The sequence below is a fragment of the Pagrus pagrus genome (assembly GCF_965226575.1).
Source record: "Pagrus pagrus genome assembly, chromosome: 17".
In the NCBI taxonomy this organism is placed as follows: Eukaryota; Metazoa; Chordata; class Actinopteri; order Spariformes; family Sparidae; genus Pagrus; species Pagrus pagrus.
The window spans coordinates 1,820,365-1,838,504 of record NC_140201.1 but is presented as its reverse complement, the minus strand read 5'-3'; the positions used below and the strand labels follow the sequence as shown (position 1 = coordinate 1,838,504).

The following is an 18,140-nucleotide window of genomic DNA, read 5'->3' as shown; positions in this document are numbered from 1 at the left end:
ATCAGAAACTATTTTATCTTCCCTTCTTTGTCTTCAGCATCAGAAACAGGATTTTTGACTCCGTGTGTATCAGATCGTCTGACTTGATAATTCATCCGATTAGATTCTGATATTTTTACAGTTTGATGATGAAAAACTTTCTGATTTCAGATCAGCTCTTCATGTGACTCCTCGTGACGGAGCTGACCGCTGGATGGACCGGATGTCGAGGTACTTTACTCGAGTATTACCATTTTCTGTTACTTTATCGTTAGTTACTTTGCAGATTACCTTCTCCAACAGAGTCAAAATAACGTCTGATCACTGAGAAGATAAATGAAAATAACCGTCGCTGCAGCCTGATGGATGATGCAACAGAGAAACAAGCGCTGGAAACAGAAAATATTTGGATTTCCCCACATTTTTACATGTACAAATGATCAAAGTTCAATATTTCCTCTAAAATGTAGTTAAGATTAGAGTTTAAACAACCGTTTGATAGTTGATAAATACAAAATTAATCAGCATGTTTGATCATTGTCATATTTTTTTAAGCAAAGACACTGAACACTCTCTATTCCACCTTAAATGTGTTTTATATCATTATAAACTGAATATTTTGGGGTTTAAGAGTGTTGGTCCGACAAAATAAGAAATCAGAGACAATTTTCAGAGTGGACACTTTAAAATATTGATTATAAAAATAAATGTGACTCTTACGTCTTTTATTAATTAATGTGTCAATAAAAAGTCAGAATCACTTCCCAGAGCCTGAGGAAACATCGGACCAACAGTCGACAATACAAAGATATTTAATTTACTTTGATTGATGGATAATAAACTGTAAATCTTCAGAACAGCACAAAGATAAAAAAAAACAACAAACAGCTTCTGAATCAAATCTGTTTTTCACTTTTTATTTTTTGCTTGCAGACAAAAAAAGATCTCCATGAAAGTCCAGATATAATAAATAAATTAACTACTAGAAACTGTTGGCTATTAAAGCGATGTAAAGAATGGCAGAAAGGCGTCAGATTACAGAGCTCGTATAAGGATCCCGTGTCGCTGATGAAATAAAAAAAAAAACCCAAATCAAAGAGACGCTGACTCGACAGCTGAGCAGCTCTCGACCCGCTGATTGTTCTTTAATGTTTGCATATTCTAACAGACTCCTACATGGTTCAGTAAACACAGGAAGAGAGAGCAGAGAAAAGCAAAAGAAAAGCTTATTTCTTCTTCTTCTTTTTTTTTTTTCACCCCACATACGAAAAGTTAAAAAGTTCCCGTGGAGCTGAGCCAAGTGCTTGTGGTTTCCTGTCCCTAAAATATCGTCTGTAATTCTTGTGGAAAACCTGAAAGATTGTTTACTAGTTCACCCGTATTTGAGCAGATAAACGCACTAATAACTATGTCTTCTTCTTCTTTTCTGTTTAAAGTGATTCAATGACTTTGGTGGCGAGGACAAAAACGAACAAAAAAAAACAAAACGCCATCTGAAAGACATAATTATTATTGTGTACTCGTATTTTCATGCATACAGTATTGAATTCTCTAGAAAAAGAAAAACTGTCGTAAAGTGTAAATGTCACAATCTTACCGAGTTTGTAGCTTAACTGACTGAGGTAAAGTTGCCTGTTTCCTGAAGAAGAGCACACATGCCTTTGTTTTTGTTTTTTTTCTTTCTTTTGGACGAGGACACGAACAGTATTTGGGTTCATCTCGCTTTCAAGTCGATCAACTCGGATAATCGTTGTTTAAAAAGACCCGTAGCTCAAAGGGGAGCGGTTCAGGAACGTGTCTAAAATGGCCGACGGGCGACTGAAAGGTTCAGTGTGTAACCGTCAAAACTGAAAGCGTTAAAACTTCATGTCGAGCTCAACGTCGAAGGAAAAATCCACATTTCTTCTGTTGTCATTCCTGATTTGTGTTTTCTTTGTCGTCTTGTTGAACATGATTTCTCAAACCACCTCTTCTTCTCCCACCAGATTTCCTACGTTTCCCAGAATACCTTTCAACAAGCCTCAACAGACCCTTGAACTGTAAGTCAGTAACTTGTTTTACGTTATATTTGACTGTTGTTAATCAGTGAACCGTTGACTTCCTCAGTCGGATCATAACGAACGTAAAAAGTGTGATCAGAGTTCCTCCTCCTCCTCCTCCTCCTCCGCAGCAGGACTTTAATTAAACACGTCCCTGCGGTGGAAACTTCAACATTAACAAGTTCATTTTTACACTGTAAAAAAATGCCAGGCTCAATATGATATGACCTTTTAACCAAATTTAAAGTATTCTTATAAATATGAATTTCCCTGTGAAGTTCACTGTTTAAATGCACTGATGTCATTTTAGGCAAAAATAATTTTATTGTCAAACTGTAAAACGTCCCGTTACAAATCTTTATCACAAGTTTCATTCTCCAACATCGTTATTGTTCAGACGCCCTGAGGGGAAGTGAAGAAGTCGTTTTTTCTGGTGATCCATTTTTTCAGTCTGATCTAAATAGTTTCGGTGGAAAAGTCTCGTCGGGATAATCTGTAAGTTCCTTAGTGTTAAGAGCCGTCAGTGGTTGTGGGGGTGTGGCCGCCCTCCCCACCTGAGCAGGTGACTGAGCATCGCTGCTAATCAGGGGAATGAGTTCAGCAGCGTTCATGCTGCGAGTGTTTCAGGAGCGAGAGCAGACTGAAGCTTGTTTGTGTCGTGCCACCGGCTTCCCTGTTCTTTTAAGGGGAAGTTAGGTTTCAGTTTGCATTTTCACTTTGTGTGTTTAAAGAGTAAATCTTTGGTTTTTTTGGGTAATATAAGAAAAACTGATTTGGGAGTTAAGTTTCTTTTGTAACGTGTTACTCCCCACAGTCCCTGGACCTCCCAGGGGACGGTAACATATTTTGGGGGCTGGTCCAGGACCTAGCGCTTAGTTTTTTCTTTCTGTAATTTATTTGTTTGAACGGAGTGAAAAAACCCCGAGCAGAATATTTTTTCAGGAGAAATCTTATTTTTCTTTTATTAAAAACGTGAATACTTTCAGTTGTATGTAGAACCTGGGGCAGTGATGCTTCAGCCTCTTGTGGTCAGAATGAGTATTACGAAAACAAACACTGAGTGAAAAACAGTTTTGCCATAAATTTCTGATTTTTTTTCCCCTCCTGACATTTTCTCACCTGGTTTCACACAGAAAAAAAACACAAAAAATCTTCAGAAAACATTTTTTCCAATCTGAAAATGTGTGAAAGGAAACTTTTTATTTATTGTTAAAGCTCCTGTGGTTAAAATGAGATTGAAAATGAAATTTTTCCCAAACTGTGAAAATAAATAGTTTTGGTAAGAGAAAATATTCTTGTTGTGAAGCTCCTGTGGTCAAAATAATGTTTCTTCTGCTAAAACGATTCATTATTTTTTTCAGGCGGTTTCACACTTGAATTCCCCCCCCCCCCCACTAACTGTTTAGATCAGACTGAAAATGGATCATCAGAAAGAAAACATTTCTTCACTTGTCCCTCGAGGCTTTCGTAGTTTTGACATCTGCCCCAAAAATGGAGAATCAGTCAGGCTTTAATTTCTGTCAGCCGTAACATCGTTATTGACTTAAATTAAAGTTTAGTGTGGAGGATTTAGTGACATCTAGACAACGCGTCTTGCCCTCCCCTCTGGTGGCTGCTAGAAACATGAACGGCTTTCACCCCAGTGTTTGGTTTGTCCGTTCTGGGCTACTGTAGACGTAAAAGACTCATTTCAAGCTGACAGATCCTCCTAAATCCTTCACACTGCACCTTTAGAAAGTCTAACATCAGTTTGGCTCTAGTCAACGTTTTCAGCATCACTTTTACAGGTGCATTGTGGGATAATTTCCACTTCGTATGGGGTAATAAATCTGCACCAGATTGTTGACTGACGACTTTTCAGGTGGATTTTCCCTTCGAGGTAAATTCACAAACTGAATTGGCGTCGTTGAAACTGAATGGACCCAAACACCTGAAACACATAAAATTATCACCATATTCAAAAGAACTCATAGTAGCATAATAATAGTAAAATGGATTCCGTCCCCATTATATTAAAACGTCGTCCAGACTTTAACAAATCACGTGAGAGAAAAGAAAAGATACAAAAACGTTAAAACATCAACGTGGAATTGATTCCAGCACTGATCTCTTGATTTAAAAACAAAAACTTAGAAAACAGAATGGCACTAATTTGAGTTGTCTACTCACAAAAAAACCTTTTCTTTCAGAACAAAACAAAGTTTCACTGATGTTTTCGGGGACGTTCCCTTGAGAAAAAGTCTGATGGTCCTTTATTCTGAAAAACGTATCGTAAGGAGAAATCCATGCGAGGTCTCACCTCTTAGAAATGTTTTTTTTTTCTTTATACAAAGTTTACCGCAAAACATTAATTTTATTTTTTTGTAAGAAAAATGACAAAAAAGGCCAAAATAAAAGCCCTGTCATTCTCACCAAAATAAAAGCCTTGTTATTTGTACAGGAGCAGAGCTGGAACTTACTCTGGAGGAGGCGTTGGTCCCCACAGTTCATCAGCACACACAAACTACATCCTGACGCTCTGCTCGTTCAGCTCAGTGCTTCTCAGCTGCATCACGACCCAAAGTTCATCTCGAAGGCACAAACCCGGCGTCCATCAGAGCTGTGACCCGTCTGAGCTTCCTGCGGCCATCTTTGGGTCCCGACCCGCCAGCTGAGAAACACTGACGCATGCTGTCCTCCGTGTCGTCTCCGGGGTGGGGGGGGGGGCAACGTTACTGCTGCGGAGTAAACGAACATGAAATCAGGACAGGATGTTCCAGTAAAATGTCAGAAGATGCGTCTGTATTATTTAAATCCTGACGATGACCTGATGTTTACTGTCGAACGCTCCAATAAAACTACTGTAACTGAATATCAAGTCAAAACATGCCTGTATTTTATCTACAGATGTCAGCTGATTAAAGGAACGTCACTTATTGTGTCCACTCTTCACTTCACTTCTATGGAGATCTTTGGGGATCTTTTTCATAATCAATTAATTTCTGAGTGCTTCCCGGAGCACAACATGACGCCTGTAAACATGTTGTTGTGTTCAGCCAACAGTCCAAATCACAAATCAATTTAAAATGATTGAAAACAGAGAAGTGCGGCTCGTTCTCACATTTGAACAGCTGGTTAATAAAATGATTTAAACAGACAACAGCTGCTTGATTAATTGTCTAATTTTGTAAGAAACACTGGCTCAGAGGGAACTTTAACAACAGCAGGGTGTCTGAAACTAAGCGTCTGTTAAACATCAATTATCCTACTTGTGTTTGGATTTAAGGCAAATAAAGAAAAATGCTTTTTAAGTACGGAAGCCCTGAGGGAACAATTGAAGAAATGTTGCTTTCTGCTGATCCATTTTCAGTCTGATCTAAATGTTTTCCTCTTCTGTGTTCGTGACTCGAGAACTGGTGGAAAAAAGGTTTTACCCAGAAAATCTGAGTTTTTCAGGAGTGAAACCAAATGAAAAACATTTCTTTCAGATGTGTGAAACAGTAAAATAAACTTCTGGCAGGAGATTTCTTCAGTTTTCTTATGAGAATAGTGAAAAATCTGACTTTTCACTTCTCAGCCTTAATTTTAATTTCTCCTGCCAAAACTTTTCCACTTTTCTCACAAGCAAGAAAAAAAAGTCCTGAAGAAAACTTTTTCTCACTCGTGTTTTTACGGATGGAAAAAACTTTTTTCTCCACTTCTGAAGTCATAACATGAAAAAACAAGTTTTTTCTCCTGAAATGTTTTTTTTTTTTAACTTGGCCTCACACACGAAAAATAAACTAGGAAGTTATGAAGATTATCTTGGCAGGTGAAGACGTTTTTGTTTTCCGGTGGTCAATTTTTTAAGTTTGATCTAAATAGTTTTGTGTCCTGTGTTTATGACTTGAGAACTGCTGGAAGATAAAGTTTAGTCAGAATAATCTTTATAAATTCCTAAAACTTTTTTTGTTTAAAATAAATATAAAAATTCTGAGATTTCTTTTGAATAATTAAGATTTTTTGTGAGAAAAGTGAAAAATCTGACTTCACACAAAAACGATCTCAATTTTTGAAAAAGAAATTTTCAGGGAAAAAATTTCAGGAGAAAAACTTTTACTGTTTTGGTCTCCAGTCTTAAAGTTTTTTTTCCTCCCCACAAAACGTAGAAATTTTTAGTGTGAAGGAGAAAATGTTTTCCGTTTCATGCACTCATAAAGACTGTCCTGACAAAACTTTATTTTCGACCAGTTCTCAAGTAATAAACACAGGAGAGAGTGAAAGAAAAACTTTCAGATTATTTTTTTTCCATCTGTGAAACCAAGTGGAAGAAAGAAAAAAAAAAGGTTTCATGTGTGAAACTGAGCTGGATTTTTTTGTATGAAAAGTCAGAAAATGTAGATTTTTTTTGTGGGAGGCAGAAAAAAATTTAGGCAAAAAGGACAAAATCAATGTTTCATCCATGAAAAAAAGTCCTGAAAAATAACTGGGAAAAAGGAACTTTTTCAACAAAATTAGGGAATCTGGAATTCAGAATTGAAAAAACAATTCAATATTATTTTTTTTAAATAAAAAAATTGAGATTTTCTTTCATGTGTGCAACCAGGTGAAAAAGACATTAATAGGGAGAAAGTTGAGGAGAAAACCTTTTTTTTTTTGCCTTAAAACTTTCTTCTGCGAAAACTTGCCCACTTTTCTCACATGCAGGAAAAAAACTCCTTCCTAACTAAAGTTTTTTCACATGTTTTTACAGGTGGAAAATAAAATTCTGGAACTTAATTTCTCCGTGCACAAAAACCTGGAAAATATCTTTTTATCACACTCAGTTTCACATGTGAAATTTCTTTTGTCCCTGAGAATGAAAAAAAAAAAGTTTCCTTGGCTTTACAGTAAAAAAAAATAAATTAAAAAAAGACGGGGGAAAAAATTAAAGGACAAAAATTTTTTTGACGAACCCTTTCCCACCAGTTCTAAAGTCAGACACAAGAGAAAAACTATTTCACTCATGAAAAACATTTTTTTCTCCTGATTTTTTTTTTTTAACTTGGCCTCACATGTTCTTGTGACTTTTTTTTTCTCAAAGATGAAAAAAGAAACTGAAGGAAGATATCCTGGATTTAGTTTTGTTCACCAGTTCTCAAGTCATAATCACAGGACGGAAAACAATTTACTTACAGAAGATCACCAGAATAAAAACACCTCTCCACTTGCCCCTCGGGGCGTCTGGAGTTTTGGGATGAGTAACTTTGCTTGTTTCTACCTGTTGAGATTCAGAACTGAAGCCGTTTTATCCGTCTGAGCTGGAGTCAAACATTAAGTACTCACCTGTCTGCTCATGTCTGCTCCTCTGCCTGAGGCTGTGATTGGCTGACACCTTCAGATTCCTCCTGGATCGTGTCATCGTCCTCCACCTCTTCCTCCTCCTCCTCCTCCTCAGCTTCCTCCTCCTCCTCCTCTTCCTCGTTGCAGTCGTCATCAGTGGCCTCCTCTCCTTGTTCCTTCACCTCCATCTCTCCCTCGCTGTCTGGGTTATCTGCTGCTCCCGCCTCCTCCTCGTCGTCCTCCTCGTCCTCTTCCTCCCCGTCTTCTCCCTCGGCCTCCTCCTCGCTGAAGGGCTCTTTGCCCTCCTCCACCCTCCTGGCTGTCTCGGAGAACCAGTCCCTCACCTGCTCGTAGCTCATGCTGGACTTTGTCACCAGATCGTCCAGATCTTTCTCACTCAGGGCTCGGTGTTTGAGGTAGTAGTCCTTCAGGAACGTCTTACCGGACTTCACCTGCACGGGGACCAATGAGCGACAGGCCTCAATGTTAAAGTAACTAAATACTTGACATTAAAAAGTACCAACGTTTGTTTCATTTGAGGAAAACTGACATTTTGTAAAATCTGCTTGTTTGAACTTCATGTGAAGACTGATACTGATAACTTCATCTCTGTGTAGGCTCAGCCGAGCGTATACTGCACACACAGACCTTGATGGCGGTGGCGCCCTCCTGTGGGGATCGTTTGCAGGGATACGGCCGGCGCGTCCTCCTGGACCAACCACGGAAACGCTTCCTGGACTTCTTCTGGCTCTTTGCTCCACCGTTCAGCGCCTCGTCCACCTTAAACCCACAACATTTGTTAGTTTACACAGAAAAGTCAAAGTACTACAAACACCTCATTAGTAAAACACTTGTACCTTTCCGCTCTGGTAGAGGTAGTACCACTTCAGGTTGCTGTTCTTGCAGGCGTAGCGAGTGTCTCCAAACCAGTTGACGATGTAAGTCCTCGGCAGGCCGCTCTCCTCCGCCATCTGGTCGTACTCTTCGGACGTTGGCCACTGCGTGCGGACGAAGGCCTTCTTCAGGATGTGAAGCTGCTCGGGCGTCTTCTTCATCGTCTTCCTGCTGATGGGTGGAGTGTTCTGCCGCTCCTGAGCGGAGGACGAAGGCACGGACGCTGGTTTTACCTTCTCGCCGTCCCCCTCGACTTCTTCGTCCTTTGAAGGCATTTTCCGCCTCTCGGTGAACCAGGCGTCCACCTCCCGTCGCGTCAGCTTCGTCTCCGCACGCAGCCGGCTCAGCTCCTCGTCCGAGGGCGTGTCTGACTTCTGGAAGCTGGCCTCGAGGACAAGCAGCTGCTCTGCAGTCTTTTCCTTGAACTTCTGTGGCGTGAAGTCGGGGAAAGCGTGGCGGAATTTCATCCGCCGGTCGCTGGAGGACCCTGACGAGCCCGGGGCGTTGGCAGAAGTCGGGGAGGAGTCGCTTGCGTCGTCGCTGGAGTCGATGATGATGGTGGCAGTGGTGTTGTCGCTGTTGTTGCTGTCGTTAAGGCTGCCGCTGCTGTTTCTTCCTCCTCTGCCTCCTCCAGGCGTTGCCGCTCTGCTGGACGAGGTTTCGCTCAGCAGGACGCCGTGGTGATCCTTCGAGTTTCTCTGGTTGTAGCGCGTGTCGCTGAACCACTTCTTTATCGCTCGCTTGGAGAGTTTGGTGACCTGCATGAGTCGCGATATCTCGGCCTCTGTGGCGAACTGCCTCCTGCCGTAGCTCGCCTTCAGCTCCGCCAGCTGCTCCTTCGACTTCTTCGGTTTGGAAGCTGACGCGTCCAAACTGAGCGCCGTGCCAGCCGACATCTCAGTCTTTGATTCTGACGTCGACGGCTCGGCGGCTTTGGGTTGGTTTCCGGGGACCCCTGCGACCGTCAGGGTGATTGGAGAGGCGACCGGCATGGTGCTGCCGTTACCGGCCACCTGAGTGAGGACGAGCCCCGGCTGGCCGACGATCTGGCACGTCTGGAATATGGACTGCAGGCCGTTGGTGGCGGCGGCGATGTTGGCGGGGATGACGGTGATGGTCTGAGGGACGGTCTGCACTGTGCCGTTAAACTTCTTCCTCCTCGCCTCCTCCACCTGAGGAGAGGAGGAACAGTCAACTGTTAAAGAACAGTTCACCCAAAATTAACATTTATTTTAAGTTTCTTTTCAGTTGTCTTGTTTTAAATCAAGTTTTAAATCGGTTGTTTATCAGAATGCTGCAACTGTTTTACTGTGAAGTTCCAGAAATGTTTTGTGGACTACGAGACTCCACCTGACTTTATATCAGCATGGAGGGAGGAGATGATGACTGAATCTTAATTTTTAATGAGAACTGTTTCTTTAAGCTTTAAGTTTACACTTCATTTCATCTCAACAGGAGAAATAAACAAACTGAGCTGATCTGGAGAGAATTACTGTCTTTGCATCTGGAACAGAGTAAAGAACTTCTGTCGTGACACAATAAAATGAGACCAGGATCAACTGAACGTGTAATAAAGTGACTGCACATATTATTATTTATTAAGTCAAAATTAGTCTCAATTAACTAATTCACAAGCCTGTTGTGGGACTCAGTATTTCTTCTTATCATTTCCCTTTTTGTTGTTGTGTTTGACTTGATGTCATAGTAAATGGTGTCACCTCTCAGTGATCTCTTGAGTATAAATAAAGGCTTATGATGATGATGATGATGATGATGATTAACGGGAAGCAGCAGGGTTGTTAAACGTGTAAATGAAAGACAAAATTTTAGAAGAAAAAAATAAAGCACTTTGCTAAAACATGATGTCGACCAGAACTGAAAACTTGACTTAAGTTTATGTTGCTCAGAGTGAAAGAAAAAAGTAGCACCAACAAAATACTACATCATCATCAAGAGACGAGCTAAAAGCAATGAAAGCAAAGCACCACTTAAAAAGGTCACACGATCAATAAAGAGCTCGTCACGTTACAACAAGTCTATAAAAGTTAATTTTATGAACTGATTTGAAAAACGACTCAACGTCTGGCCGACCGTCCGAAGAGCTGTTTGAGATTTTTGACCCTCTAAAATAAAATGTTGTAATCTGACTCGTCTTCACTGGATGATCCATCAAATGTTTTTATATCTGATCTCATGTTTAATGATTTATTTTCTCCTCTACCTCAATAACGATGTCCAACACACAAACTGACACTTTAACTTCATACTGCGCATTCAAATAAAGTCACCTGCTGGCCTCGTGCGTCTTGGTCTGATCTTTTGCTGTATTTCAGGGAATAAATGTGACGCTCTCACATTCACAGTAATTAAAAAAACATCAGTGTTGAGCCACGTGAAGGACAGAAGTGTGAAACGAGCCTAAAACAGACTGAGGATGTGACGAGGTGTGAAAGCGTCTCGTGAAGCACCGACCTCCTCCGGCGTCCAGCTGACTCCGTGTTTCAGCCTCTGAGCAGAAAACCAGACTTTGATCTGCTCCTCGCTGAACTTCGTCTGTGAAGACAAGCCCATGATCTCCGACACCGACGGGTACGGGAACCTACGACAGAGCAGACAGCAGAAGTGAAAATGAAGAGAAACCTGCTGAGACACAAAGATGAGAAACAAGTTTTTTCCCCAAGAGAAAACTTTCAGGGAAATTCTCCTTTTTTTCCAACTTGTGAAATAAAGTGAAAAAAATATATTTACCAATAGAAATTTTTCCAATTTCTTAATAATTTTTTTTTCGATTTGAGAAATCAATTGAATCTTTTTTTCCACTGAAGTGAAAAAATATTTTGTGGGAAATTTTTTCAAATAGGTTTTCTGTTTTGATTTGTGAAATTAGGTGGGAAAAAATTCTGGAGGAATTTTAGTTCTGAAAATAGGAGAAATGTCCTTTTTTTGGGTAGAAAAACATTTTTCAAGAAAAAACATTAAAGTTTTTACTTCTATTTAGAACATAAGAAAGTACTTCAGCCTCTTGTGGTCAAAATTAGTTTCATAAAAAACAAACAATTAGAAAATCCAGACTCGTAAAAACATTTTTTTTCCTCCTGGCAATTTTTTTTTTTTTAATCGCTCTGTTTCACAGAGTAAAAAGAAATATCCTGAATTTTTTTCTCTGATTGATTTTTAAAAAACGGAAAAAGAAAATGTATAGAAAAGTATTTTCTCCTGGACATTTTTCTTTTTACCCTTTCACACATGACACATTCATAAACCAATTCTTTTTGGAAGATTTTCCCATAAAAAACTTTATTTCACCAGAAAATGTTTTCCACCTGAAAAAAAAATTTGCTGAAAAAAATTTCGAGGGATTTTTTTCTTTTAAATTCTTCAGGTGTTTTTATTTCATGTGTGAAACTGAATGAAAAAATCCAGGACTGAAAGGACAATTTATTTTCCCCCATTTGTAAAACCGAATGAAAAACTATTAATTCCTTCAGGTGTTTGTATTTCATGTGTGAAACTGAGTGAAATAAAGGATGCCGAAAAGACTTTGTAAAAACAAGTGAAATTTTTTTTCCATTGGTAACAAAACAAAATCAAGCAACAAAAATGTTTTTTGTTTTTTTGTATGTAACAAAAGAGTAAAAAAAAAAAAATTTTAGGAAAATTTTCAAGAAGTGATAAAATCAATTACTTTTTTTTTTTCCTTTTTTCATCCAACAGGAAATAACTGAGAATATTTTTTTTCTGACTCAGTTTCACACATGGAAAAAAAAAATTTAAATGTTTTTTTCACTCAATGTCAAAAAACACGGAAGAATAAATTCAGAAAATTTTATTTTTTACCTGGAAAAAAAATGTCCTGGCCAAACCTCTCTCTTAATCAATCGGTGAATTTATTTATTGTTTTTAATCATTATCCCCTGGCAAGTTGCTTTTTCACCTGGAATTTCTTTTTTCCCCAGTGAAAAATCTTTATTCAGGTGAATTGTTTTTTTCATCTGTCAAACCAAGGAAATATGTATTTTTTCCCAATTTGTGAAATGAGGTGGAAATTTCAGGTCAGTTTTCCAGGTCAAAAATTTCAGGGGAATTTTTTCCCCTCACAAGATTTTTTTCAGGAAAAAAATGTTTAATGTGTGAAACTGAGTGGGAAGAAAACGTAGTGTGTTCATGTCCAAGTGAAGTTTTTTTTCAGGTGTGAAAAAGTGAAAAAAAAAAAAAATTCCAGGAGGAAATTTTCAGAAAAATATATATTTTTTTCCATTTGTAACATCAAGTAAAAGAAAAGTCCTCACTCGACCCGGTGGGCTCCTGAACACCACAACAAAATTCTACTGATGATAACAGAAGCCCCGCCCCTGCAGGTGCACTTACCTGTTGTAGGCGCTGACCAGCAGGACGTTGCTGTCCATGGTCGTGTTGTAGGTGGGGATGCTGCTGATGGGGATGAGGAGCTGAGTCTGCGTCTGCGTGCTGTTCTGCTGGTTCTGCAGCGCTGACAGAACCTGAGCCAGCGTCCCGGGAGGCAGCACGCCGCCGCCCGAGCCACCTTTAATCTGGAGCACGTTGGGGCTGTTGACCACGATGCTCTGCGGGACGGCCTGGACCTGCACCGCCGTGGAGACGGGGATGAGGCGAGGGGTGATGGCGGCGGGGGTCATCGGGGCCGGAGACAGCGTGGGCGGCTCCATGTTCTCCACGTCCTCGTCGTCGCTTTCCACTTTGATGACGTCGTCGAGTGCCATCTTGTGCGAGGTGCTGAACTTCTTGGGTTCTGGTCGGCTCTTGATCCTCATGATGGGCGTCTTGCTGAGGGCGATGCCTCTGCGGGACGTGTCCTCCGCCTCGTCGTCCTCCACTTTGACGAAGCTGCCGTCGAAGGTGAGGTCGTTGACCGTCTGCTGGAAGATGGTCTCGTTGTTTCGCTTCACCATCGTCCGTGTGAAGTTGTCCTCGCCCGGGTGGAGGCGGGCGTTGTGGGCCAGCAGTGTGTCATAACTGGGTGGAGAGAAATGTGGGTCAATACTTCTATCATCAGAAATAAGAACTGAAACAGTCGACACACAGGGACAGTTCATGGTAAACAAAGAGTGATGAGGAAAAAGTATCTTCAGGACTTTAACCACATAACTCATCACCCCGGGGCGTCGTGAGTTTGAGTGTAAATTGATAAAGCTGTTTTCACAGGACTTTCTTCTCTCCATCCTGCTTTCTGGGGCGTGTCGGAAGAAAAAAATACAAAAAACAACTTCATTGACAACACAGCTAGCTTAGCAGTAGCCTGCAGCATCACTTCCAGACTCTCATCCTGTGTGCACGAAGTCGGAGATGTTGATTTACTTTCTTTTATTGATTTGTTCGATAAGTTTACTCTTTAACTTTATAACAATCTGAATTTCTATCATTCGTTCATTGGTGAGTCACTGAAGGCTGGTGTCTTTTGTTGAACTCTGGAAACTTTAAACCAGGATAAAGTCAAGTCATTTTAAAGAGGAGTTATGAAATGGGGCTCTGAGGGGCAAGTGAAGAATTATACACATAAAAAAAAGAAAAAAGACATTTTTTCAGGAAAATTTAACCTTTTTTCATTGAAACTGAGTGATTCTTTTTTTTTTCTGGGAGAAAAAAAAATTCCATGTGTGAAATCCATAAAAAGTTTTAGGCTCCTGCCCAAACTTCTTGTCACTCAGTTTCACACCAGCGGTTTTTTTTTAAACTGAATTTGAAGAAGAAAAAGAAACTTTTCGCCCACTCAGTTTGACACAATTGAAAAAAATCACTATATCTCAAATTAATGTTTAAACTTGATTTCACACATAAAAGAATAAATACAAAATAAAAAACCCCTGAAAAGTTTTTTCTCACTTTTTCCACGTGAATTTTTCTCCCATGTAAAAAACAAACACCCGGTTTCACACATAAAAAAAATGTTGCCCACTTGAAGAAAACGTTTTCCTCCTGTTTTTATTTTTCATTCGTTTTCATATAATTAAGGAACTAGGAAAAAAAATTTCTCGGCAAACCTTTTTTTCCACCCGTTCTTAAGTCATAAACTATCAGACTTAGAAAATGGATCAGCAGAAGAACAATGTCCTCACTTCTGCTGAGTCGTGACTCCCCCAAAAACTACAGATATCACAGCTAACAACGTAGCGTTTGTGTAAATATATTTTGGGATTTGCTGCTTTTCTTTGTCATTTCAGACAGTAAATGAAGAGTCATTGGGTTTTGGACTGTTGGTTGAATGAAAGAAGCAGTTTGAAGACGTCACTTTGGCCTCTGGAAAGTGTAAAAAGATGGTTTTTTGTTTGTTTTTATTTGTTTTGTTTTTCGTTTGTCCTGAGCTGCACGCTCACACACAGTACATGTAGTATTAAGACATGAGTACCGTACCTCTTGGTGTGGTAGTCACACTCCATGCAGACGTAGGACGTGTTGATGACGACGTCGGGATGCTCCGTGTCCACATGCATGGTGAACAGGTTGAGCTCTGTGGTCTGGAAGCTGCAGTATTTGCACTCGTAGCCTCCCTCGGCCATGTTGGAGTCCAGGTAGTGGTCCGACACCGGTCTGACGTCTGCGTCCTCGCCCCACTCCTCCTGCGGACCCGAAACCTCAGAGGAGACGGTTGCCACGCCGTTACTGTCCTCCGCTTCGGCCGCGTCCGTGACGTCCTCCATCTCCTGATCCGAGTCGACGGGTTCTCGAGGAGGAACCATGCAGGGGGTGGTGGATTTTCTCCTGCTCGCCATCCTGAGGTCCGGTGAGCGCTGTGTCGAGCCGAGTGTTCAAGCTGTCTCAGTTCAGGTCGTCCTGCAGTGGCTCCATAAAGAAGGATGTCCTCAGTCGAAATGTTTCCTCTGTTGTCCTCAATACCTGGAGACACGGAAGTAACGAAGGATTAGCACATGTGAGCGTAACATTCAGAAGTCAGATGTCTCAATCAGATGTTTTCTTGTAGTTCTGTTGGTGTGTGAATCCAACTCCATCATGTGAGATGTTAAAGCTGAGGTAAAGCCCAGTTTTTGATCAACATCAGTAGAAATATTACTGATTTATCAGCAGAGCGCTGGTTTTGGGAAATAAGATGACATTCACAGATGGCCGACCTGATGATTGGGGCCGATTTTCTGCTTCTGATTATTGTATCTGTGTTTTTTGTCTGATAACTGATAAAATAAATTAATTTAAAAATTGTGCTTCGAATTCAAGGTGTTGTTATCGTAAAGCAGAATGTCTTTAACACAGTTCAGTTATTATTGTTTTTTTACAGTGAAGACTTCTTGGATTCACTGAAGGCACCGAAGGGGGAATAAATAACAAGTTTCAAGTGATTTGTTTTGATTAATTTTGATAAGGATCCTTTAAGTTCAAGATTTGTGATAAAGTTTTGAACTGAGTGGGACAATTTAGAGTTTAAAAATGAAGTTATCTGAGCGCTGTGGTGGACAAATTATGTCTCTAGATGGCTCAAACATATTTGCGATGCTAATGTCGATCCGTCTGTTTATCGGCTGGACTATTTGTTTCCAACATGCATGTTGTGCATGTAGCACATCTTTTTCTCTTTTCCTGCTTCACATTGCTGATGTACACACTGTTGTTGGCTTCATTATTTAATCGACACCATGAATCTGTTTCATACGACGTGTTTGTGACCACCCTGCTGCTGCTGGACCATATTATTATAATACCATCTATATTAACATTCCTGTGGGTTTATTTTCTTATCTGACTGGATCTTATCAATATTAATCAATCTAAAAAAACATGTGGTCTTCTTACAGTGGCTGTCTTTGATTGAGGGAGCAGCATGTGATTGTGGTAAATGGGACAAATCAGGGGAATGAGCCTCTGAAGATGAACTGATAAGAAGTTGAGTGCAGCTGGATGAAGTCCTGGTGCAGCAGCTTCCTGTCCACACACAAACACACACACACACTGGACACACACTCAGCTGTGAACCAGCACAGTCAAGTCTCCACTCACAATGTCCTGAATCTCCTCAGCTAGCTTACTGTGTGGGAGATAAACAGAGAAAGAGGAGCGGTAGCTACCAGACAGCCGTGCCAGCCTCCTCCTAGCTAACGCTAGCTAGCTTCTGGTTAACGGGTCAGCTCTCCACAAGTGGCAGCGGACAGGAGGCTCACACACGCCGCTAGCAGCACGCTGTCAGCTCGGTGTGCTTTTACCTGGTCAATCGGCCGCCGTTCGCCCGCATCTTGCGGTAAACAGTGAGCTGGCTAGCGGCTGTAGCTGTGTAGCATCTCCGGTTCGGTCTGTTGATACGCAGTCTTCCGCCTTTTACCCAAATACACCGAGGAGCCCATCTGCTTCAGCCGGACACAGAGCCAGCCCGACGGCCGGGAGCAAGCTAACTGACCTACCGCCCGTTAGCCGCGCTGCTAGCTAGCTCCGCCACGACTCGCATCGTCTCCTTCTGCTGCTTTCCTAATAAAAACGACAGTTTAATAAAAAAGGCACCGATAGTTCACCGAACCTGACGATGGCCATTTTTTTTGTACCGCCGCTACAAGCGAGCAACGGCCGACAAGTGTTTCCGGAATGAGCCTTTCACAATAAAAGCTTGGACTAAGGTATTCAGCAAATAAGAGATTTATACACAAAACAACAACAACTACTACTACTACTACTACTACTAACTCCAACGATAATATGATTACTACTACTTCTACTAATACTTCTATTTTTTTGAGTATATTACCCCTGCTCTTTCATTCATATCTATGCATATATTATATTTAATTTAATTTAATACAACACAGATAACACCGACATTAGCTGCTCGTGTCTTTTATGTGAATTTTTTATTTTATTTTTTATGTTGTTTGAGGTGTGTATTTGTTCCTTTTAGTACTGATGTCTTGGTCAGGTGTCATCTCAATGGGAATATTCCTGGTAAAAAAAACAATAGTAAAAAACAAAAATAAATAAATATCCGTGAATAAATACTTTTTGTCTCATGGTACAATACATTTAATTATGTACTGCTGTACTGTTTGTGTTCTTCAATTAAGCTAAAGATTTGTGTGTGTTTTTTGTTTGGATATGCGACAATTCCCAGTCATTTATTTTGAAGGTATCTCTGGAAAGCGGAAACGAGCGTCGCTGCAGTGAGGTGAGCGTGACGGATTCGTTTGAGGCGTGCGTCATTACGTCACAGACAGACGACAGCAGCGTGGTCCTGCTCTGCGCTGACAGTGAAGTGAAGTAGGCCACTTCAGCGTGTACTCAGTTATACAAGGAGTTACAGTAACAGAGTGTACCGAGGACACTGCGGAGTTTACTGAGGTCAGCTGCAGTTCAGACACTTTAATTATTCAAAACTCACAATAATATAACTTAAAACATTCTCAGGTACAAGTCAAAGTTATGTTAAGTGCATTATTATTATCAGAATATCATCAGAAGTACTCATTATTCAGCAGAATGGCCCCTGCTACTGTGATATTACTATTTTTACACTCATTTGCTTGTAGTAGCTCAAGTAACTGACACATTTCTGTGTAATGTTGTGCAGTAAAATGGAATTGATCACATACAGGCGGCCAAAGATACAACACAATGAATGCTCTGAATAACACTGTCAATGCAAGAAGACTCAAACTCATGAAACTGTTTAATAATGTTGTAATTTCCACATCTTATGATGTGAAAATGTCCCAAACTGCATGAATTCTGAGAGAAATGTGCACTTATTGTATCCACACTGACCTTAAAGTGATGTGATTTGAAGAGCCTGACCGTTGGACCGACCCAGGGAGGAAGAGTCAGAATAAGATCTGTGCTGATCCAGCTCCTGGCTAATGTCTGCTCACAGAAGGAAATGGATAAAATGGCACTCAGGCTGGACAAACAGCGTGTAATCAGAGACTACTGTGTCCACAGAGACCCGTCTCCACCACGTCTGTACAGAGACCTGTTTCCACTATG

General features: G+C 40.7%; 2 protein-coding genes across 7 annotated transcripts in view; one reads left to right on the top strand and one right to left on the bottom strand.

Moving 5' to 3' along the window:
- LOC311272935 (uncharacterized protein) overlaps positions 1-4,954 on the top strand; it is a 34,356-nt gene extending 29,402 nt beyond the window's left edge. For 5 of the 6 annotated variants that reach the window (XM_084379712.1, XM_084379709.1, XM_084379713.1 and 2 more), the window contains 3 exons: positions 151-210; positions 1,965-2,018; positions 4,459-4,954. In XM_084379712.1, the coding sequence (XP_084235838.1) occupies positions 151-210; positions 1,965-2,018; positions 4,459-4,672 (328 nt within the window). In that variant the 3' untranslated portion in view covers positions 4,673-4,954. Of the gene's footprint in view, positions 1-150; positions 211-1,964; positions 2,019-4,441 lie in introns of all 6 variants that reach the window. The other variant, XR_014624623.1, reaches the window with a different exon arrangement.
- LOC311272934 (zinc fingers and homeoboxes protein 1-like) lies at positions 4,607-16,730 on the bottom strand. Its single transcript, XM_084379708.1, has 8 exons — positions 16,379-16,730; positions 14,580-15,062; positions 12,561-13,184; positions 10,665-10,791; positions 8,156-9,364; positions 7,947-8,078; positions 7,302-7,750; positions 4,607-4,735 (listed from the first exon to the last, which is right to left on the bottom strand). Exons 2-7 carry the CDS (start codon positions 14,936-14,938, stop codon positions 7,310-7,312), a joined length of 2,892 nt encoding a protein of 963 aa, XP_084235834.1. The 5' UTR covers positions 14,939-15,062; positions 16,379-16,730; the 3' UTR covers positions 4,607-4,735; positions 7,302-7,309.
- Between the last annotated feature and the right edge of the window lie 1,410 nt (positions 16,731-18,140).

Excerpts from the sequence above, each read along its gene's own strand:
- LOC311272934 (XM_084379708.1), bottom strand. The coding sequence starts at position 14,938 with ATGGCGAGCAGGAGAAAATCCACCACCCCCTGCATGGTTCCTCCTCGA. Across the intron at positions 10,792-12,560 it reads CTGGTCAGCGCCTACAACAG|GTTCCCGTACCCGTCGGTGT; the intron begins GTAAGTGCACCT and ends GCTCTGTCGTAG. Across the intron at positions 8,079-8,155 it reads ACCTCTACCAGAGCGGAAAG|GTGGACGAGGCGCTGAACGG; the intron begins GTACAAGTGTTT and ends TGTGGGTTTAAG.